This window comes from Dermacentor albipictus, chromosome 1, assembly GCF_038994185.2.
Source record: "Dermacentor albipictus isolate Rhodes 1998 colony chromosome 1, USDA_Dalb.pri_finalv2, whole genome shotgun sequence".
Taxonomy (NCBI): Eukaryota; Metazoa; Arthropoda; class Arachnida; order Ixodida; family Ixodidae; genus Dermacentor; species Dermacentor albipictus.
In genome coordinates, this window is record NC_091821.1 from 205,252,348 (window position 1) to 205,275,904 (window position 23,557).

Genomic DNA, 23,557 nt, shown 5'->3' on the forward strand with positions numbered 1-23,557 from the left:
CACACACACACACACACACACACACACACACACACACACACACACACACACACACACACACACACACACACACACACACGCGCGCACGCACACACACGCACGCACACACGCACGCACACGCGCGCGCGCGCGGACAGATAGATAGATAGATAGATAGATAGATAGATAGATAGATAGATAGATAGATAGATAGATAGATAGATAGATAGATAGATAGATAGATAGATAGATAGATAGATAGATAGATCAGTTTACTCATCCCAGTTGCGTATCTTAAGAGTGTAGATTTTCCTAACGTTGCCGTACTTTACAGGCGCGTATAGTCTATACAGCTTTGCATTGTACTTAAAGCTTGTAGCTGTGTTTGATTATAAAAGGAGCCTGTCTTACGTAACTCATCTCTTACGTCTTACGTCTGTCTCAGGACACTCAACTTTGAGCGCAGTCAAGCAAGGATGGGTGCAGTCATGCTTTCCAAATCCCAAAACAAGTCCAGAGAGTTTTACAGGTGGACTCTCGTCTTCGTAATAGAAGTAACCTCATACACGCGATGCTTCTCGTGCATGTTGGCTTCCCGTGCACACCCCTTTCTCATGCGCATACTATAAATATAGGGACGGTTGCTTTTTTGTTTTAAATTGATCTCTGGTGTTTCGCTCTATTTTGCTTGATCACGTGCGGGCGCAATGGGCCTATCGATCATCATCCAAAATCGAAACACTTAAATTGGCGCCGCGCAAGACGGAGCTGTTGGCACCGCGTGATGAAGCCACGGTGCGTAACGGTAGGCGTCTGCGGCTACGATATTACATTTTGCATCGCCTCGACTCGGTTGTCTGCCGTCTCTATTACTGCTGCTCCTTCATTTCTTTTTTTTATCTTCGCGATAAAATTGATCTCTTCTCGTCTCTTGAGCGGTTGGTTCATTTAAGATGTCCGTTCAACTTTCACCGGCTGTGGCAGAATTTGTGCGTCAGAATAAAGCGCCCAGCTGTTACTACTGCATATTCTTAATTGTCTCTCATACAAACAGCTCTCATGCCCACCAGTAATAAGTGTTATTGTGCTGTAGACTCACTTTCGTTACCCTGCCATCCCCTGCAGTTTCCCCCCTTTATCATGTACTACGAGAGGAACGGCAAAACCGGTATCTACGGATTGTCGGCCTCGGTCATGGACAACGTAACGGCCTCCCTAAATATCAGGTGAGTTCGTCGACAGTTTGCTCGAGTCAGTCGGTCTCTATAGCCACAGCAACAGAAGCTTGCTTGTCAATACCCCAGGAGCAGCAGTGTTAACGCGCTGCAGCAGATAACGAGCAGGTTACAAGCGGCTAAGCTACTTTAAGCCTGGAGCACATGGAGCGAACTTCGCAGAAGAGAAGAAGAAGCGGCGGCATACGACTAACAACGTTGCGCTACATGGAGCGAAAAAGAGGCGGGCGCCGCCGTGCATTCGCCGCGTCGCTGTCAGTGTGAACAGAAAGCGTACAAGTATTTTGGTATCAAAGTTCAGAGATAGAGGAACACACATTACTCGAAGCCCCGCGCACCGCAACGAAAGATTTTGTTTTGAGCGTCAAATGGACACGATTAGTCACGCTCCACTAACGTTACGTGGCATGTTAGGTCCTATGCCTTGCCCTTCAAAACGGCGGCGGTCCTTGGATTTATTGCTCCGATACCCCTAAGAAATTGGCCTTCTTGGAATGCTTTAAAGAAGGTTCACTTTATTATATCGAAAAGTTGGAATTTTTTGTCACTGTCTCACCGGTAAGTATCCTTACTAGGCTTACTAGGCTCATTTTATATTTATACTTATTCGCCTTTTTTCCTCTCTACTCTGCAATATCTTAATCTCCCTCCCACTCCGCATGCAGAGTCGCATGTGGCGGCAAAAATGTATGCCTTCCAATAAAGCGTTTCTCACTCTCTCTCTGGTATCAACACAATGTACAAAGCAACTAAATTTAAAAAAAATATCTTACCCTGACAGTCCAGCTAGTGTTGTGACTTTCAGCAAATATTTCGAATGATAGTAATAAGGTTTATGACGTCGTCATCGCTGAAAAGTGCGTAAAATCTGAAGAGATTTTACCACGCATTCCACGTGGGAGGCGGATACTGTACCAATGCCGTTACGAGAACTCCCGCGAGGTACGCTTCCAAGCGCCTCATTTGCTAAGGCCTCTAGGCATTGCTCATCGCATCGCCATTAGAAGAGCACCATCAACGCCTCGCGCATGGCGACACAGCGAGTGTCCCTCGTGCAGGCGCACACGGCAGCTTCCGACTCCCCCCCGTCCAATGAGAAGTCACAGCGTGGCTCCTGGTCTTCGGGGCGCGTGTTCGGTGTGGAGACGTGGTTCACCGTTGAATAGGCTCCCGTCAACTCTTGTAAGTTGTGTGGATGCTTTAGTCTCGAGGGTACAAGTTCGCCCACAATAGACCAGTTTGCCTAGTGTGCTTCATTGAAGAGTATTGTTTTCCTGGTGGAAGTGAGGGGATGACTGGAAGTCCCCGGTTCGTGAGAGAGAGCGGAGCCCCGACCCTCAGCGATAGGAACCCACAGAACCGAATCCACTACACCAGCGCACAAGCCGCCGCCTCTCCGAGGAGACCCGCCCGTGTTCCGACCGCTTGCTGTTGCTGCAGCAGTGCAGACAACGGTTACTGCAGCGACGGTGAAACCATGACCAGCGCGGTGGCATCGTCCCAGCTCGTCGTGTACCAACGATGCACGCCCGAGTCCTTCCAGGTGCCACGCTCGAAGATGTGGAAGACTGGTTAGAACACTTCGAGCGAGTCGCAGGTTTCGACGGCTGGGTCGAGACACGGAAGCTTCGCCACGTGTAATTCGAGTTAGAAGAGTCAGCGAGGACATGGTACGGGAACCACCATGCGGCACTATCTTCGTGGGAAGAATTTCGGCGACATTTGCTTGGCACGTATGGCAGCACCGATCGGCGAGAGAAGGGAGAGCACACTCTACAAGCCAGAAACCAGCGCGCTAACAAGAGTGTCGGTGTGTATCGAGGACATGTCCCGCCTCTTCAAGCGCGCTGGTCCAAACATGACCGAAGAGAAGAAATTACGTCACCTGGCGTTTGCAGGACTCGTCCGCAACCCACCACCCGGTGTTGCTGAGTTTTGCACCGGAGAGACGAGCATAGAGAAGGCGCTGCAGCATAGCGCCCACCACTACAATTGTAACGTAACGTAACGTAACCAGCCGACCTCCTGTCCGCAGGCCCAGGCTGTAACACGGAAGCGCTAAGAGAACTGGTGCGATCAGCAGTGGCGCAGCTAGGTCGTCTGGCACCCGGGGCCCTTAGCTCTTCTGTCACCCCTCCCCCCTCGGGTGTAGTCGAGGAAGGCGAGGATATCGCCAATTTTCGGGTGTCTTCAGACGTATATGACGCCCCCCCCCTCCTCCTTGCCCCGTGCACCCGTGCACCCGGGGCCCACGGCCCCCCGCCTGTTGCTACGCCACTGGCGATCAGTCATAAAGGAAGAGCTTCGAAAGCTGCAGCTACCGCAAGCCACGCCAACAATAGAGACTTTTAGCGTGTCCTCTATTCCGGCAAACCGGGGCGGTTTGAGCGGATTACCGGATGGTCGGTAATCGTTAATCGTCGGTAATCACGTTCGTTACTGGAAAGTTCCGGGCTCGCAGCGTTAAAGAAAGGAAACGCATCAAGACAGATAACGATTGTTGTTGTGTGGCAGAAGGGGCAAGCCAAAGGGTGTAACTTTGCCTACACTCTAAGAACAGTTTACACCCTTTGGCTTGCACTCTAAGAACAGTTTACACCCTTTGGCTTGCCCCTTCTGCCACACAAAAATAATCGTCATCTGCCTTGATGCGTTTCCTTTCTTTATCGCTGCAAGCCCGGAACTTTCCAGTGACGAACGGCACGCGCGTTATCACAAGGGGCACTCCAAAGGGTGTAAACTGTTCTATGCTGATAACGCGCGTGCCGTTCGTTACTGGAAAGTTCCGGGCTCGCAGCGATAAAGAAAGGAAACGCATCAAGGCAGATGACGATTATTTTTGTGTGGCAGAAGGGGCAAGCCAAAGGGTGTAAACTGTTCTTAGAGTGTGCCCCTTCTGCCACACAAAAATAATCGTCATCTGCCTTGATGCGTTTCCTTTCTTTATCGCTGCAAGCCCGGAACTTTCCAGTGACGAATGGCACGCGCGTTATCAGAAGAGGCACTCCAAAGGGTGTAAACTGTTCTATGCTGATAACGCGCGTGCCGTTCGTTACTGGAAAGTTCCGGGCTCGCAGCGATAAAGAAAGGAAACGCATCCAGGCAGATGACGATTATTTTTGTGTGGCAGAAGGGGCAAGCCAAAGGGTGTAAACTGTTCTTAGAGTGTAAGAGTGTACCGTGCAGCAGTGGACTGACGTGCATGCATCTTGACCTGCAATAGATTATAGGCCCGTTTGATTCACCTGCACTTTGTGAACAAGATATAGCATCAGTCACGGCTACAGCCCGATGGAACGCGTTCAGCCTTATCCATATAACACCTAATTAACCAGTTCGACATGCCGGCACCTGCACCGCTACCGCACGTGAATCACTCAGTTCAGTCTTCGTGGAGGACAGCTGTTCGCTGCGCTCGCCAGAGGGCAGCCTGTACCATGCCGGTTCAGCATGAGTTCGGGCAGTGAAGATTGCGTGTGCCACTCGTGGTATAGCGCGAGACCGAGCGGCAGTGGATGCAACGCCTTGAACGCCATACACTTTCACGATTGTAAAGGCTTTCCCTGGAGCAGGGGTTGCCTGGAGGGCGTTCATGGAAGAAGATCATGGAATGACATTACACCAGTAGTGTGCGTCGTACGGAGGTGAACGGGCATGTCAGGGTCCCACCGCGTCGGCTACAGTCAGGTACCGGCGAATGTGCAGCCAGCACTCGTGGTTCAGTTTGTCGAACTGCGTGACGCCGTCCTCTCGGGCGTGGCACACGACTCGTCTCTGGACGACGCCGATCAACCGCATGAATTCGTGCACGTCGGTGAGGCACGGACGCCGCAGGGCTGCTCGGATCAAGGCCACGGCCGCGGCCTCGTCGCTCAGTGCCGCCCTGCGTCGAACATTGTCCACGAGCTTCGGGTGCTCCGAAACGAGCTCCACGGCGCATGCGCAGTAGGGATCCTGGTCTCCCAACACGAACCTGGTCGCTCGCTCAACGAGGCTGCAGTTGCGTCGAACGATGTCCTGGACTGCGAACGTGTTGGCGTAAGGTTTCACGCAGACGGGAACTTTTAGGCGAAGCAGGGTGAAATTTCGGTGAAATTATGGTAAGAGATGGCGCAGGAAGACTGCTCTGTTATCGTCTGCTGCGAGATTGAGGGTGAGCACGTGAAGGCGTCGGTTGCCGAAGACGGTGTCAGCGAGCGCTTGACAGTCGTGGTCACGTAAATGTGCCAACCACTCCAACCTTATCTTGGTAAGGCCTAAATTCGAACAGAGTGCCGTGCACAAGTCGGAGATAGCCACAGGCCCATCGTGACGTTCGTCACTGATGTGAACATCGATGTCCAGCCGGATTTTCTTGAGCATGAACGCGCCTTTTATGTAAGTGGCCAGTGTTGCGTAAAAACTTGCGTCGAAGTAATTTAGGCACACGCGAAGTGATGAGATGCCGTTGCAAGCCACAAGGCAATGGAAGAAGCGCTGCACACGCGCGGCGTCTTCGGAGCGCCTTAGAAATACAATGACGCCTTTCACCTCGGGAAAGTCGGAAAGCGTTGGCGTATCTTGGCGCTCAACGCAATGTCCCGCGATGCAGGCACTGTGGACAAGTCCGCTGTTACGTATCGCGCTGCAGACTTCTTCCAGCCTGTCGACATCCGGAAGATCGCGCAGCGTGACGCTTTGAAGGCACTGCTTGTTCGCGAGAGCTCCAAGTAAGAGGCAGCAGCTTTCGGTGGTGGACCACGAGACGTCCAGGTCCAACTTCTGCAGCGAGTCGTTTTCCTTCAGCGACGAGATCCAGGATCGATCGTCGGCGGTCTCGACGTTTTCGCGCCGTCGCAGTGCCATCGCTACGTCGTCCATCGCGCTAAGCCGCAGCGTCAGACAGCGCAGGAAGCGGTTGCCCGAGACTTCCGTGACGAACTGTTTGCAGTAATGGCCCGTGCCGAGCCATTGCGCGTCTAGTTCTTGCAGGGTCGTCATATCCGAGATGGCTTCGGCTAGGTCCTCCGACCAGGCGGATTCGTCATCGAAGTGCCGCCCTCTCAGCGTCAGCTTCCTGAGCGTTGCGTTTTCCTTTAGCAGATAGTCCTCGAACGATGGCGACCACCAGTCCAACGGACCGGAATCGAAGACGCAGTCTACGACGGCGACGTCCGTGATGGTGTGGTTCGCAATGAGAGCTTCGACGAGCTTCCTCGACGTGAGCGGGCTCATTTCCAGCTCCGCTACGTCTAGCGACGTCAGTCGGGCACCCCATTGTTCCAGCAAGCGGACGGGAATCTTCATGCTGTCCAAGGAGTGCTCGTAGCCTTGAGGTAACTTGAATACGCCCTGCATTCCTGAGAGCAGGGTTTGGCGGCCGACCGGGCCAACTCCTCGAATAGCTTTGGCTGATCGCTTGCGATACCGAAGAGTGTGAGGCTTTCCAAACTCGGCGAAGATTCCATGGCTTCGGCGAGCATGCCAGCGTTCACCATGGCGTAGTTAATCTCCACCGAGACGATGCATCGGTGCACTCTGAGCAGGCAGCGCAAGAGGGCGGTGGCTGCTTCCTGGTCGCTTTGGCATTTTGTGCAATACGGGATCTTCTTGCAAACGCTTACACCGTCGCGACGCTGACGTCCCCGAGCTGGCTCCGTGGATCTTCTCTGAGCTGAAAGCCCAGGTTCCATAGTACCTTGTTGAAGGCTCTCAGGTACTCCTGTAGGTGACAGAAGCGAGTCAGGCCCCGCGTGCAGGTAAATATGACTATCTCGGCATCAACGTTCTCGCACTTCAGTGAAAGCAAGGATAATGGGAGGACTGCCGAAGTCCTCGCCATATGGAAATCCAATGTGTGCTCCTGCTGATCCTATTTTTTTAGTAAACGCGGACAGTTGCTTGTTATTGTGGTAACTTATATTTGGTGACCTTTGAGACGTCTGCGCGGAACGCGATAGTGAACAGCACATAAGGGAAGAATGCGTGCGAATCTTTGTAGTGCGGCCAGATTTAGGAGGCGGGTCACGAGGCCATCTGCTAGGATGATAACAGACGTGGCATTCTTTTCGAGAGCTCTTCGTAATCTACGATGTGTGTGTGGCTGATTTGCCGTATCTACGCTAGCAGGCGTGCTCTGTCTATGCGACGTATTTTAAGTGTTTCCATACCTGCCTGACGCAGAAACATGATTGACAGCACCGCGCATACGCGCCTTTATCGCACCAAGTTGCCTACCATTGGCTAGGCGCAGGGGAAAGACTGCATAAAAATCGAATATGACCAGCAGTGGGCGAATCGAAATCCTGTTGATGAGATGGCAGCTATACATATATTTGACGAAATAACTTTCAGCAGTATAGGAATGCTCAGTAGATAGCTGGCGCTGTCTAAACAAGGGTGTAATGAAGATGGAACAGTTTAATTTGATGGGAAGCATTTAAAAGAAATATTATTCAGAAATAATTGCTGTTTTTACTGACGGAGTATTTGTTAGTTGTTTCACTTTAGTACTAGAATTCTGAATAACCCGCATCGAGTGTGTGACCCACTGAATCATGGCTGTTTTCCAGCATTTGAGTCCCTTAATTGTACTGAGCCAGAGAAAAGAAACGAGAGCGCATGAACTTATTGCAGGCGAGTCCACGATGCACGAACTGAAGACCGTGGGAGGCTCTGTGAAGGACCGTAGAATTGCAACTATTCCTTTCTCTTTGTTTCTTTCTTTCTTTGACAGCGAAACTGTACACCGGTACCGTCCAAGGAAATTTTCCTGTCGTTGCGGCAAGCAAAAGCTTTCCATACGTGGGTCGATCCCGGAGATAACGCAATAGTGCAAGATATTGCAAGATAGTGCAAATTGCTAGCCTTTTTAAATAAAGTGCTTTCACTGTGTGACTGAGTCTTGTGGCCTCAAATAAGCCTCCAGCTGTGGGGGTTAAACCCCAAAATGCTGCGAGACCTGTGAACTGTACATACAGGTGTGACGATTTGCAAGCATAGCACCAGCTTTGTACATCCGAGAAACATTTTGTCCGTTCACCTTCTGATTCTTTCGAAAATCCAGGAATGCAAACAGGCCTGCCATTTTTCCAAAACCCCATTCGACTGATTGTCTCACGGTGCTCATTTCCTTGTTAAAGCATAATGCGGCAAGGTTATGCTAGTTCCGCCATAAGGTTTCAGCAGCAGAGGTCGCAAGGGATAAGCGGGATCACCATAAAGACAAAAGCTGCGCCCTCTGACAAGATTTTCAAGCTTTTGGTAAGTCCTGCTATTTCGGAGGATACCTGAAAATATACGAACACATTTTACTACAGGATATCACTGATGAGTATATTGCAACCTGCGCACAGTAGCTGGCTTGTCAATAACGATGTACACTCGTTGAGAAAGCTGCCTAGTGTGAATGTTCAGATGCACACTTCCTTCATGCAACAAGGCTAGTTCACGGAACTCTATTAAAGAACAAGGTTCCTTCATAATTACTTGACAATCAAACAGGTATTTCCATTGCTTCTATAGTAATGATGCTATCTTCATAGGTATAATTCCTATTGTAAATTTAAACTGAAAACATGTTGCACAATAACAAACAAAACTGGCTTATAGCATTAGAATGTTAATTAGGACACGTCACTGTTTCACAATTTCGACCTTACTAAATTTTACCATGCCTTTTTCACAACCGCGTTGACAATCGTATCACCACATGGGGACATTTGTCTCACGAGGTCACTCGTAAGATGAGTTGCAGTTGAACAAGTGCCGCTGAAGCAGTTTCAACAAAGGAACTAGTCATCAAGTCGTGCCTTGTCTCGCACGGATGTGACTGCATTACGCATGTGTTTGAGTCACAGCATGTAGCGATTGGCTGTGCGTAATACAAATCATCAAAATCGTTAACTTGCCTGCATCATGTCGACTGCCCACGTGTGGGCCGTCAGATAATCCAATTGGGGCACATGATGGACTGGTATTTAAGGGCATGAAAACGTTTGTGCCCCGAAAAGACCTTCTGATCCTTCGATGGACGGCAAATGGCCCGCGTTGTCCCGTCGACGAAGCCCCAGCAATTGTGGGGCGGCGCCCCTTTGGAATTCACGGTATGCGAGTAAACGTGATACAGCTGAGCACGAGCGCACCCTGCCAAGCAGTTGATTGCATACCTGGGAAAAAGTCTTCCAGTTCAGCAAGGTCGAGCCAAAAATGATTGTTGATATCTCGCAGGAGGTGGCCGAACGTGCTCTCAATGTGTGCGAGCACAGCATTGGTGGCTGAAGAAATCTCTGAATAATGGCGCCCGAAGAGCAGCTTCAATTCCCGCAGCCTGTTCGCATGTGCTAGCCGCCGCAGCGTTAGGCAGAGGCTCTCAACTCCTGGAACGCTGACACACCGCGGCGTCGACTCAACTTCAGGCCGTTGCAATGCTCGCTGCAGCCTTCGCACATCATGTTGCTCGAAGCGAAAGTACGCGCGGAATTGCCCGCTTTCCATGCCATCGATGTCGAGGTATAGCCATGCAGTGACAGCGGGTCTCGGCGCGTGTACTGGAACACTTCCTGGCACAAAAAATCTTCTATCTCTGACCACTTCAAAGTGGACATGAGAAAGGTGTCCTCCAGCACACTTCTCGGCGGCATCACTAGTGCGAGCGCTAAATAACTTGCCTAACGCAATCCCAACTTGTTCTCCAAGGAAGTGTGAACAAAAGCGTCGCAGGCGCATTGGCGTCAGAAAGGATTGGATTGGATGCAGAATGCAACATCGTTGACTATCACGTGGCGTTCGCGAAGTCGATGCTTTATTTTCCACTCAATAAAATGGACCGATATTGCATTACAAGTGCACGTTTAGATACTTAATTAACAAAGAAGTTATATACATGCGTTTTATTCTGTAAACATGACAAATTTGTTTTTTATGTTCTTTCATAACCCTGAATTTGGCCAGAGGGCGCTGCAACTACGAAAGGTCCGCTCCGATACGCTAAACGACTAAAACGTGAAAATCGCCCGCCGCTCCGCTTTGGCTTAGCGGGGCAACCCGGAGCGGAGCGTACCGTAAAGACGCTCAACTAAAACACTCTATTGCTTATGCGAGCCGCCTCCTAGCACCATATCGGAACGCAACTATTCCATTAACGAATGAGAATGCCTTGCTGTTGTCTGGGTGGTTGCAAAGTTCCGCTCTTACCTTTACGGTCGCCCTTTTTCCATAGTCACTGACCGTAATGCACTCTGCTGGCTCTCATCGCTAAATGATCCTACAGGCCGGCTTGGTCGATGGGCTTTGAGGCTACAAGAATTTTCATATTCCGTGTTGTACAAACCTGGCCACCTGCACCAAGATGCTGACAGCATGCCAGTGCTTCTTGTGTATTCTCTATATTACAGCTGCTTCATTTCGCCGACGAGCAACGCCGTGACGCCCACATCAAAGCACTCATCGACCGTTTTGAACACTCTCCGGCCGACGCCACTCTACGCCTCTTCGTCCTCCGCGACGGTACTCTCTACCGTCGTAACCTTCATCCGGACGGCTCTGAGTTCCTACTTGTCATACATAAACACCTCCGCTCAACCGTTCTAGAAGAGCTTCACGACGCACCAACGGCAGGACGCCTCGGCGTATCTCGAACCTATGACCATGTACGTCGCCGTTTTTTCTGGCTGGGCCTTGCCCGTTCCGTACGACGTTACGTCGCCGCTTGTGAACTTTGCCAACGACACAAGAAGCCTTCCCAGCTCCCCGCTGGTTACCAGCAGCCGCTCGACATTCCTGTCGAGCCCTTCCATCGTGTCGGCTTAGACATTCTCGGCCCATTACCGGAATCTGCATCAGGAAACAAGTGGGTTGCAGTCGCGGCGGACTACGCGACCCGCTACGCCGTAACCCGCGTTCTTCCGACCAGTTGCGCAACTGATGTTGCGAACTTCCTCTTACATGATATCATTTTGATTCATGGTGCTCCGCGTCAATTGCTAACAGACCGTGGCCGTACGTTTTTGGCCAATGTCACCGACGAAATCATGCGTGCCTGCTCAATACAGCATAAATTTACCACCTCCTACCACCCCCAAACGAACGGCCTCACTGAGCGTTTGAACCGCACCCTTACAAACATGCTATCCAAATACGTTTCAGACGACCACCGTGACTGGGACCCGGCTCTACCTTACATTACCTCTGCGTACAACTCATCCCGTCTCGAAACTGCTGGCTTTTCCCCATTTACCTCTTGTATGTCCGCGAGCCGACGCTACCACTGGACACTGTACTTCCGTTCGCCACAGCTTCAACTAGCTATTAGGCCCATGATGCAATCGCCCATGCTGTCCATGCTCGCCAACTTGGGCGCGCTCGTCTACAAGTGTCTCAAGACAAACAGAAGCAACGCTACGACCTCCGTCACCGTATGTCCATTTTGTGCCCGGTACCTTGGTGTTGCTTTGGTCACCATCGCATAAAGTTGGCCTTTGTGAAAAAGTGCTTTCCGGTTACACAGGCCCATATAGTGTGCTTCGCAAAGTGACCGATGTCACCTATTAAATCGTTCTAACCACGCCCACTACGTCCTCCGCTGTGACAACCACAGACATTGTGCCCGTCGCCAGACTCAAGCCCTACAACTCTCCACGCGCCTTGGATATTTAACAGCACCGTGACGGCGCTTTTGCTACCGGGGGGGGGGGGGGGGTAGTATTACGGATATCATCGAGTGATGCTCAAGCGACGAGCTGCCGGTAGAACGACGAAGTTGGTCAGTGCCCTGGGCGCGAGCGAGTGTCGGCCTGGCTGCTTGGCTCCAGTGTAAATAGCCTGTGAATATATCCTCTTTCGTCTGTGTCTTTCCACGCGTAACAATATCAACATGTAACCAGAAATTCAGGGACCATTTTTAAGCGTCCATCGGCTATCTAGACATCGCCCGTTCAGCCCAAAGCAAACACTTGGAGCGCACTAGGGAAGTGTGTTGACTGCTTCAATGAAATTATGGGGCTTTAGGTGCCAAAACCATTTCCTGATTATGAGCCACGCCGTAGTGGCGGACTCCGGAAATTTGGACCACCTGGGGTTCTTTAACATGTATCTAAACCTGAGTACACGGGTGTTCTCGCATTTCGCCCCCATCGGAATGCGACCGCCGTGGCCGGGATTCGATCCCGCGACCTCGTGCTTAGCAGCCCAACACCATTGACTGCTTGCTGCGACGGCGGAGAGAGACGGACATGTAAAACAGAGAATCGAAATGGCGGCAGCAACAGAGGTCTTTATTTACGCTTTTAAGGCACTTCATGCCCTGTGTAACATATATGACAAGTCCGAAACCCTCGTCACGTTATCAACTAGCCAAACTTTCTGCAATACCATTGTGTGACAGCCGTGGACTTTGAGAAAAGTGTGGAAAGTCACGACCGTATAAAAGCAGCTGTGCCAAGTTTTTTTTATAATGATACTCAAAGATACGAGAGGTATTCGAAACGTTACTCATAATGCTCCTGCTATTTCGCACCAAGACGAAGAATTTCTTAATTGTAGAGAACAGAAATGCTTCACGCTGGGCGTATTGCATGGAGCACTTGAGACATAGTACTGCGAGAAAGGAGAGGAGAATAAAAGCAGGCGATGGGCAATGACGTCGTTGCTGACTGACGACAAAAAAAAAAAGAACAAGATTATTGGCGAAAGTTTCACCTCGCGTACACTTGCTTTACGAACTGTGTCTTATACGCAGGCATGTCTGTGTGGTAGAAATAAAAGTGGACACAAGTAAAAGGCGAGAGCCCGCATCGCTAGGTACAGTACGAAGTGCTCCAGCTATCGTCAGCTGCACTCTGTACTGGAAACACGGTCACATATGGCCTTCGTAGTAGCGTGCTCCATTTACCTCAGGCGAGTCCACGTTTCAGCAGTGAACAGAAGCACTGGCTGCATAAGCTCGTACGTCGCTTGCTGCAAGTTACTTAGTCGGCGCGCACCCACGTGAAGACGCGGGTGTATCGTTAGGCTACATACGTCAAGTGCATGTAGGTTTACCGCGAAGCACTGGACTGACGTGCATGCATCTTGACCTACAGTAGATTATAGGTCCGTCCGATACACATACACTTTCTGAACAAAATATAGCACTAGTCACGGCTAGCTTACGCGAGCCGCCGCCCTATTTAACGGGGTCAACTCCATCCCGTCCATCCGTTCAACCAGTTCAACATGGCGGCACCTGCATGCTGCCGCACGTGAATCATACAGTTCAGCCTTCGCAAAGGACGAGTTCACAGTCATTCGCTGCGCTCGCCAGAAAGACTCGGCAGCGTTCATGCAGCGTGTAGTATGCCGGTTCCGCATGAGTTCGGTCGATGAACAAACTGGAAGGTTGATTGTTGCCGCTCGCGACATACCGTGAGACCAAGCGGCAGTGGATGCAACGCCTTGAACGCCATACACTTTCACGATTGTAAAGGCTTTCCCTGGAGCAGGGGTTGCCTGGAGGGCGTTCATGGAAGAAGATCATGGAATGACATTACACCAGTAGTGTGCGTCGTACGGAGGTGAACGGGCATGTCAGGGTCCCACCGCGTCGGCTACAGTCAGGTACCGGCGAATGTGCAGCCAGCACTCGTGGTTCAGTTTGTCGAACTGCGTGACGCCGTCCTCTCGGGCGTGGCACACGACTCGTCTCTGGACGACGCCGATCAACCGCATGAATTCGTGCACGTCGGTGAGGCACGGACGCCGCAGGGCTGCTCGGATCAAAGCCACGGCTTCGGCCTCGTCGCTAAGTGCCACCCTGCGTCGAACGTTGTCCACGAGCTTCGGGTGCTCCGAAACGAGCTCCACGGCGCGTGCGCAGTAGGAATCCTGGTCTCCCAACACGAACCTGGTCGCTCGCTCAACGAGGCTGCAGTTGCGTCGAACGATGTCCTGGACTGCGAAGGTGTTGTTGGTGTGAGGTTTTACGCAGAAGGGAATTTCTAGGCGAAGCAGGCTGTAGTTTTGGTGAAATCGTGGCAAGAGATGGCGCAGGAAGGCTGCTCTGTTATCGTCTGCTGCGAGTTTGAGCGTGAGCTCGTGGAGGCGTCGGTTTCCGAAGACGGCGTCAGCGAGCGCTTGACAGTCCTGTCACGTAAATTTACCGACCACTCCAAGCTTATCTTGGTAAGGCTTAGATTCGAGCAGAGTGCCATGCACATGTCGGAGATAGGCTGAGCTAGAGGCTCATCGTCCCAGTCGTCGTCGGTGTCAACATCGATGTCCACCCGGATTTCCTGCAGCGCGGACGCACGTTTTATGTAAGTGGCCAGTGTTGCGTAAAGAATTTCGTCCAAGAAATCTACAGACACGCGAAGTGATGAGATGCCGTTGTAAGCCACAAGGTGATGGAAGAAACGCTGCACAGTGGCTGCGTCTTCGGAGTGCGGTACATATACAGTGACGGCTGTCACCTCAGGAAAGTCGGAAAGCGTCGGCGTATCCATGTGCTCAACGTAATAGTCCGCGATGCCGACCTTGTGGACAAGTCCGCTCTTCCTAATCGCGCTGCAGACTTCCTCCAGCCTGTCAACATCCGGAAGATTACGCAGCGTCACGCTTTGGAGGCACTGCTTGTTGGCGAGAGCTTCAAGTAAGATACAGCAGTTTTCGGTTGTGGACCACGAGACGTCGAGGTCCAACTTCTGTAGCGAGTCATTTTCCTTCACTGACGAGATCCAGGATCGATCGTCGGCGGCCTCTACGCCTTCGTCCCGCTGCAGCTCGTCCATTATGTTGGCCATCGCGTCAAGCCGCAGCCTCAAACAGCGCAGCAAGCGGTTGCGCGAGACGACCGTGACGAACCGCTTGCAGTAACGGCTCGTCCCCAGCCACTGGGCGTCTAGCTCTTGCAGCGTCGTCATTGCAGCGATGGCTTCGGCCAGCGCCTTCAACCAGATGAATTCGTTATTGAAGTGCGGCCCTCTCAGAGTGAGCTTCCTGAGCGTTGCGTTTTGTTGCAACAGATAATCTTCGAACGACAGCGATGACCCGTACAGCGGACCGGAAGCGAAGACGCAGTCTCCGACGGCGACGTCCGTGATGGTGTGGTTCATGATGAGAGCTTCGACGAGCTTCCTCGACGTGAGCTGGCTCATTTGCAGCTCCGCTACGTTAAGCGACGTGAGTCGGGCACCCCATTGTTCCAGCAAGCGGACGGGAATCTTCATGCTGTCCAAGGATTGCACGTAGCCTTGCGGGAACCGGATCACTCCCCTGCATTCCAGAGAGTAGGCCTTGGCGGCGAACTCGTGGAATAATTCTGGCTGATCGCTCGCGACACCGAAGACGGTGAGTCTTTCCAAACTCGACGAAAATTCCAAGGCATCGGCAAGCATGCCGGCGTTCGCCACGGCGTAGTTCAACTCCGCAGAGATGATGCATCGGTGTACTCTGAGCAGGCTGCGCAAGAAGGCGAAGGGTGCTTCCTGGTCGCTTTGGCATTTTGTGCAATACGGGAATCTTGCAAACGCCCGACACTGTCGCGACGCTGACGTCCCCGAGCTGGCCCCGTGGATCTTCTTTTAGCTGAAGGCCCAGGTTCCACAGTACCTTGTTGAAGGCTCTCAGGTGCTGCTGTAGGTGACAGAAGCGAGTCTGGCCCCGCGTGCAGGAAAATATAACTGTCCCGGCATCAACGTTCTCGCACTTCAGTGAAAGCAAGGAAAACGGGAGAACTGCCGAAGTCCTCGCCATATGGAAATCCAACGTGCGTTTCTGCTGAGCGTATTTCTTTAGTAAAAGCGGTGCAGTTGCTTGAAATTCTGGCTCCTTAAATTGAACAGTGCATAGTGAACAGCGCATGAGGCAAGAAAGCGGGCGAATCTTTGTAATGCGGCCAAATTTAGGAGGCGGGTCACGAGGCCAGCTGCTAGGATGATAACAGACGTGGCATTCTTTTCGAGAGCTCTTCGTAATCTGCGATATGTGTGTTGCCGGTTTGCCGTATCTACGCTAGCACGCGTGCTCTGTGTATACGACGTATTTTAAGCGTTTTTAGAACTGCCCGACGCAGAAACATGATTGACAGCACTGCGCATACGCGCCTTTATCGCACAAAGTTGCCTCCCATTGCATCGGCGCAGGGCAAAGATTGCATAAAAACCCAATATGACCCGTAGTGGGTGAATCGAAATGGTGTTGATCAGAACGCAGCTATACAAATATTTCACGAAACGACTTTCAGCAGTATAGGAAGGTTCTGTAGATATCTCGTGTGGTCTGAGCAAGGATGTAATCAAGATGGAACAGTTCAGTTTGATTGGAAGCATTTAAATGAAAGATTATTCAGAATTAGTTGCTGTTCTTACTGACGTAGTATTTGTTAGTTGTTTCACTTTACTACTAGATTTCTGAATAACCCGCATCGAGGGTATAACTCACTGAATAAGGGCTGTCTCCCAGCATTTGAGTCCCTTAAATGTATTGTGCTAGAGAAAAAAAAAAACGAAAGTGCTTGGAATTACCGGAGCTGAGCCCACGATTCTTTTTCCTTTTCTTTCTTCCTTTCCTTCTTTCTTTCTTTCTTCCTTCCTTTCTTTCTTTCTTTCTTTGGCAGTGAAGCTGTATACCTTGACCATCCAAGGGAATTTTCGTATCGTTGTGGTAAGCAAGAAAGTTTCCATACGTGGGCCGATCATGAAAATACTGGAATGCCGGCTTGACCCGCGGCGGAGGTGAAATAGGCGTTAATCACTCCCCATACATGGGCCCATTCCGAAGATAGTCAAATACCGGCCCTACCGTGGCAGAGGTGAAGCAGGCGTTGAGCACTTCTCATACGTGGGCCGATTCCGAAGATAGTGCAATGCCGGCTCGACCCGCGGCAGAGGTGACACAGGCTTAAAGTTCTCCCTATGCGTGGGCCGATCCCGAAGATGGTGCAATAACGGCGCGACCCGCGGCAGAGGTGAAGCAGGTGTTAATCACTCACCATACGTAGGCCGATCCCGAAGATAATGCAATGTCGGCTCGAGCAGGGGCGCAGATGACACAGGCGTTAAGCACTCCCTATGCGTGGGCCGATCCCGTAGCTAGTGCAATACCGACTAGACTCGCGGCGGAGGTGAAGCAAGCGTTAAGCAATCCCCATGCGTAGGCCGATCCCGAAGATAGTAAAATGCCGGGCCGACTCATGGCGGAGGTGAAACAGGCGTTAAACACCAGGCCCCGTACACTCTCAAGTTCAACAAATGGCCACAGAGGGCGAAAAATCAATCGAGGCGCGTTTCAGCGTAAGCGCGCAAGTGGAGCTACTGTAATTTGGTCGAATACTTTAATTTGTGCTTTCTCTGCTAGGGGCGCTGAACATTCTGAATTTTTTACTTTACACAAACCATTGACATAAACAATCGAGGCGTCTAAGGACGTTTTGTTACCTCAGGCAAGTAGGCAGTTGATTTTTTTTTAAATTTGATTGTTGAAGCTGCTGTTTAGTCATAGCGTCAAGGTTTTTGTACTTGATTAACCACCGACAGCCGACAGCCTATTGGTATCGATGTGTTTCCTGCCGTTGGCGTTCGAATACTGCGGCGGTAAAACCGGTAAAACATTTTCGAAAGCATGCTGGTTTCGTCTGCGAGTCATTACATAGACTTGCTGTAAAGAGGTCTACTCTTGGCAAAAAATAGTGCCTCATTTTGTTTAGGCGTTGATTATCGTAATGAATGCGGCGGAGGTTGAGGGAGTACGCTTGAAGGTACGTTTTTATGCCGTTGATCTCCATAACACCGTAAGTACGCAAACCGATGTCACTGTCAGAACACCCGATGCATCATTGTGTGTTCTCCGTCATCGCTTGTTTGCTGTACGCCTACTAATTCTTCATTTCTTCAAGTGTTGTATCCTCCTTTTGTCCTTGTTCTCTTGTGCTTCAGTTACAGTATGTCGTTCCGTCAGCTGTAACGCGCATTCGCAAAACCAATACGTTTGATAAGACGCAGTGGTTATCATAATTTCACTACACGTGTATAAGCTGGCACATATGGTTCAGATACAGATACCTGTATGCGGACTTGCACGACGTTGATGCGGACATTAGGATAATTATGACACCCGTAAGGAAGAGGCAGCTGACGGCCGTAAGCTGTTGCGTTCTTTCGGCCAAACTACCCGACCTGGTAGTGCTGTAATGATGCTGTATAAAAGTGACACGCGGTGACAGGGAAATTATTATACTTAGCAGCCGACCGTACGTATTGTAGCTTAGGTCTTCTTTCTTGTGCGTTTGTGCTACCCTTATTAATGAGCCATTTCTTGATTACGTTCTTGACTATGTAACCGCGTTTGTGTGGATGCGTAGACGTGTGCTTTCTATTTGTACTTGTAAAATGCAAATAAAATATTTTCAGGCTCACTCAATCTTTGGTGTCATGTGCGTTTATTCCAGTCGAGGCCATCGTGCCACCTGGAAAGCGCATTCTGTCAGTAGCCCTACACGAAATGCAACAGCTGGCGCGCGGCGGCACAACTCGGGGTAACGGCGGCGTAATGAACAAAAAACCGCTCGGGATGCCCTTAAAAGTCAGTTCAGAGTGTGCCTTAACTCGACATGACTCAGCGCTACATGTATTCTGCTGCGCCTCGATCATGCTCCCGCCAGTTTGGTTGCTGTGTAGCAAACGTAGCGCCTACATAAATATATAGGCGCTACGTTTGCCACACAGTAACTAAACTGGCGGGAGCACGATCGAGGCGCACCAGCTAGAAACCCAGTAAAGCCACAGAACACCTGGTAAACTGCGCAAAACCCCGTTTCCGTTTCCTGTTGTACAGCGCCACCCGTGGTCACATACTTTAGTTTACGACGCCACCGCTACGCTTATTTCCGTAGCACTGTGGAAGGTACAGTTTCCCTTCTCTAATGCTATCTTCGGCTGGTCGCTTCCATCCCCCGGAGCAGAGTCGGGCAGATCCGGCGTTCCCCGAGCTCAGAGGTAGAGGACGAGCGCGCAAGCCAAACGTGCGACTCGCTCTCGGAGGAGGCAATGGCAGATGCTAAACCACGTGACTACTACCAACGTCCGATGTTTCGCTTATCGAAAGCTCCCGGCGCTGCCGAGAAAACCGGCGGACGCGCCGGCGGGACGAGCGTTCGTCGCAGTGGCCTAGGTTGCCTAGGTTACGGTGGGCCGTCGCCAACAGCAGCAACGCGGCTCTGCGATGACGTTTCAATTTCGACGACTGCTCCGACGACAGGGCTCGGAGCGCCTCAGAGCGCTCGAAGGTGGAGGAGTGCAATCGAGAAGAACCAGCCGAACGCAGGGCGGGCACCCTCTTTCAACCAGCCGAAGACAACGCCGCTCGCGAGAGCGCTCAGAAACGACCAGTCGAAGATGGCATAAGTTTGTATAGCTGTTCTGTGTTAAACACTCCCCATACGTGGGCAGATCCCGAAATATAAGTGGAGTACCGACCCGACCCGGGGCGCAAATGAATCAGGCGGTAAATTACTCCCCATACGTGAGCCGATCCAGAAGATAGTGCAATAGTGGTCCGACCCACGGCGGAGGTGAAGCAGGCGTTAAACATTGCCCATACGTGGGCCGATCCCGAAGCTAGTGCAATACCGGCTCGTAGTAGTATTAGTAAGTGATTTTAGAATGAGAAAAGAAGAGATAAGTGCGGTACCGTAACTGCCTCTCGCTTAGGAGGTCACCTCAAATGTACTGCGCGGGGGAAGGTAAAGGGAATAAAAGAGTGAAAAAAACTTTGAAAACTCTGAAAAAAAGGACCAACCCTGCCCCTACAGGTAAATGGGAATAAACAAAGCTTGCCCTGCGTGCACCGGACCTTCGTCACGATAAAGTGACCCACAGATAACGGTGCCGAAATGCATAGGCCTCCCGCTCACTCAGCCCGGGTTCTTCTAGTTGCTGTCGGATTGCCTGAGCACGGGCGGCTTTAACGGCTGGATCGGCGCGCCCAGGGCGAGCCCTTTCACGGGCGAGTTCTCGCTGCCACTCGTCGAAGGCTGCCAGTTCTTCGGGGAGCGCACAACACATGGCCGTCGCGTCCGTTTTCCGAGAATGAACTTAAAGGAAAGGAAGCCAGAGCGGCAGGCGCGAAACCCTTTCCTGCCTTCTCGGCTTTTTCCCTCCCCGCAGGAAGCGAATAAATGGCTCTGCTTGGTTGCGCTCGTGGCGTGATCGCGCGCCTATGCCGCTTTAATCCTTGGTAATTATTCACACATGGGCGCCGGCACAGCTGCGAACACTTCAAACCGCCCTTCCCCGCCACTGCTCTGCTGTGGAAACAAGTGTGTTTTTTTTCTTGCGTGAACACAATGCCTCGGAAACTTGCGAGCCAACGTAAGCTTCGCTTGAGGAACCCGATTGTCATTGCTAAACTGATTCATGTGTCGATGTCACCGGTCAGGCCCTCAGTGCGTAGTAATATTCGACGTCACCCACGTCACTAACGCAAATGTTTCAATCGGACCTGCGCGACCCGACTGGCCGTGTGGTTCAGTGGATCGTGCCACCCCTAATGTGACGCGAGTTCTCTTATTCCCGAACACACTCTTCTTTCCCATCATCTTTCTATCCAATTTCGTCTTTTTTCACAGCGTTGGCCAATGTTGAGGGGTCAACCACGCCCTGGAGACAGTTACGGTGAAGTCAGCAAACTTTCCTCTTCGGGTTTCGAATTCTCTCTCTCCTATATTCGGATGTTTACGCGTGCTGCGCTCTTCTGCATGAGGGATGTCACTGAGGTAAAGACTAACCAACATCCACAAAATAATCATAAAAAACTTATTAAAGGCTTTTGTTGCGGTAGCATTGGTCAGCATCGAAGCACATCAGCTGATACCAGCGTACAACCGTTATAGTAGAGGAATGCAGTGGCTTGTTCAGGCAAAAGAAGGTTTTATTGAACATGGTTGTAATTCAGGGGAAACTGTAAATCGGAGCTCGTCCGAAGCATCGTTGCTGCGTCCTCAATAGTGACGTCATTAGCACTAGTCGTCATTATGCCATACAATATTTTGCGCACCTGCACGCACACCTGATGTTTTGTATGAGAAGCGGTGGAAGATTTCGCGGTTGAATAACCGTTCGGTAATTTTTATTCTTTTAACACATGGCAGTGTCAACAAGAAATAAGAGTAATTTGTCAAGTAATGCCCAATCCTTGTTTCAAATGATGCTGGCAAACCAACTTAGCCGCGGCATCGCATGTGCACAAACGCTGATACAAATCTGCACGGGATGGTGCGATCCAGTACTCGTACGAAGGAAACGTGCCCGATTCATATGTACACAGTCCAAGCTCCGTATATTTCGGTGCGATTTCATTGAAGCAACGTCGGGATGTTACATTTAGGAAACCGTCTCAATGTTTTATCAACAGACGCAGACGGCGAACAGCCTCTCAGCAGTCCAATGAAACAAGCAGTCAGAAGCGCATACGAAAGATTGATGTTAAGAAGGAACAACCTTTATTAAAACTTCTCTAGGTATGCTCTCACCATGTGTCATTAGTTGCAGCTGGGCATATCGCCCTGTCCAGAAGCCGCTGAGGCGGCAGACGAAAATGAGTGATAAAATATTAAAAGGCGCTCTGTATATCAGCTTGCACCCGGGACAGACATAGACAGTCAACTTATACCAAAGGTCACAATTATGTTCGCTCTCTCAATGAGTGATTGAAAACAAGCTTCGACAGGAAACGTTAAAGGACGGCCCAGGGTGTCAAGCCAGGACCTGCGACTAGGCGTGCAAAGAAAAGGAATAAAATGAGGAATAAAATGACTATCATAAGAATGGATACGGAAAAATGAAACGGAATGGCTCAAACAAACAAGTGTCGCGTGCAGTTCACGTCGCGAAATCACACTTTGCCAAAAACTCATCTCCGGTAACATTTGTCGCCTACGATTATAGTCAACACGGGAGCGAGTGCTGATTGATGCCGGTTGCTACATGCAAGTCACTCTGACTAGGGCGCGGAACACTGCATCAGGAAGCGCAACCGCTCGAGACACAATCGAAGCACATGGCAGCAAGCGCTTCCTTGTTTGACTTTAGACGGTATAGAACGTTCTCTCGAGAACGCGCAAATTGGGCTCATCGGGGAGCAGAATCCAAATCCACCTTTTGGCGAAGGTGCGACACACAGAATGACTTGAACTCCCTTCAGGTTTCCAATACGTCGGCTACCTGCAGGTATTGGCGAATGTAACTCCAGCAGTCGTAGTTCAATTTGTCCAACTGCATGCCGCCGTCGTGCCGGACATTGCACTCGACCCGCGTCTTGACGACGCCGGTCAGGCGCATGTACTCGTGAAGGTCGGCAAGGACGACACTCCGCTCGACGGCACTGACCTTGGCCGCAGCTTCGGCCTCTCTTCCTAGCGAAGCCCTGGCTCGAACGCTGTCGACGAGTACCGGCTGCTCCGAGAGGATCTCGAAGGCCCGCGCGCAGTAGGGGTCGCGGTCTCCCATCACGAATCTGGTCGCTCGTTCGACGAGACTGCAGTTACGTCGCACGATGTCTTGGGCAGCGAACATCTCGGCGTTGGCCGGTGCGCAAGCGTAGACTTCCAGGCGAAGCAGGTTGTACTTGTGTGCCATTCCTGGAAAAAGACACCCCAGGAAGCTCGCGCAAGATTCTACCTTGAATCCTCTCAGACAGAGCTCGTAAAGACGTGGATTCGTAGCGGCACGGGCGAGCACCGGGTAGACGTCATCGCGCAACTGTACCGCCGACTCGAGCGTGATCTTGGTGATGCCGAGGTTCGAAGACAAGGCTTCGCACAAGGCAGACATACAGCGATCGAAGGGAGTCTCGTCGGCAAAGCGGGCGCGAAACAAGATGGCGTGAAATTGGTCGACCCGGACACTGAGCTCAATTGCTTTCAACGCAAAGGCGCTTCTTATATAAGCGGACAATGACTCATAAATGTCGGCGTCGAAGATGTCGAGAAATACGGTAAGCGATGTGATGTGGTCGCAAGAAGCCAGGACATCCAAGGCGAATAAAAAGTCAGTCGCGTCGAGATAGTATACGTAAATGAGAATGACGGCCGTCACTCGGCGACAGTACCAAATCGCTGGCAGATCTCGAGGTCCTACGCGATGGTCCCCGATGCCGACCATGCAGTTGAGTCCGCACTCCCGTATGATGCCACAGACCTCGCGCAGGCCACCGTCGTTGGGAACACTGTGCAAGGTCAATTTCCGGATGGAGCGGTTGCCCACGAGTGCTCGCAGTAAGACTAAGCAGTCTGCGGTTGTGGACCACGAAATGTCGAGGAGCAGTTCCTCCAGAGTTGTGTTTCTCTGCAACGCCGAGGCCCAAGCGTGAATGTTCACCGCGTACGCGAGTACAGT

The 23,557-nt window shown here is 51.2% G+C and overlaps 1 protein-coding gene across 4 annotated transcripts in view; it reads left to right on the forward strand.

The window, feature by feature from the left end:
• LOC139054161 (glutamate receptor ionotropic, delta-2-like) overlaps positions 1-23,557 on the forward strand; it is a 105,763-nt gene that overhangs the window by 34,424 nt on the left and 47,782 nt on the right. For all 4 annotated transcript variants that reach the window (XM_070530791.1, XM_070530792.1, XM_070530793.1 and 1 more), the window contains one exon: positions 1,105-1,205. In XM_070530791.1, coding sequence (XP_070386892.1) covers positions 1,105-1,205 — 101 coding nt within the window. The remainder of the gene's footprint in view (positions 1-1,104; positions 1,206-23,557) is intronic.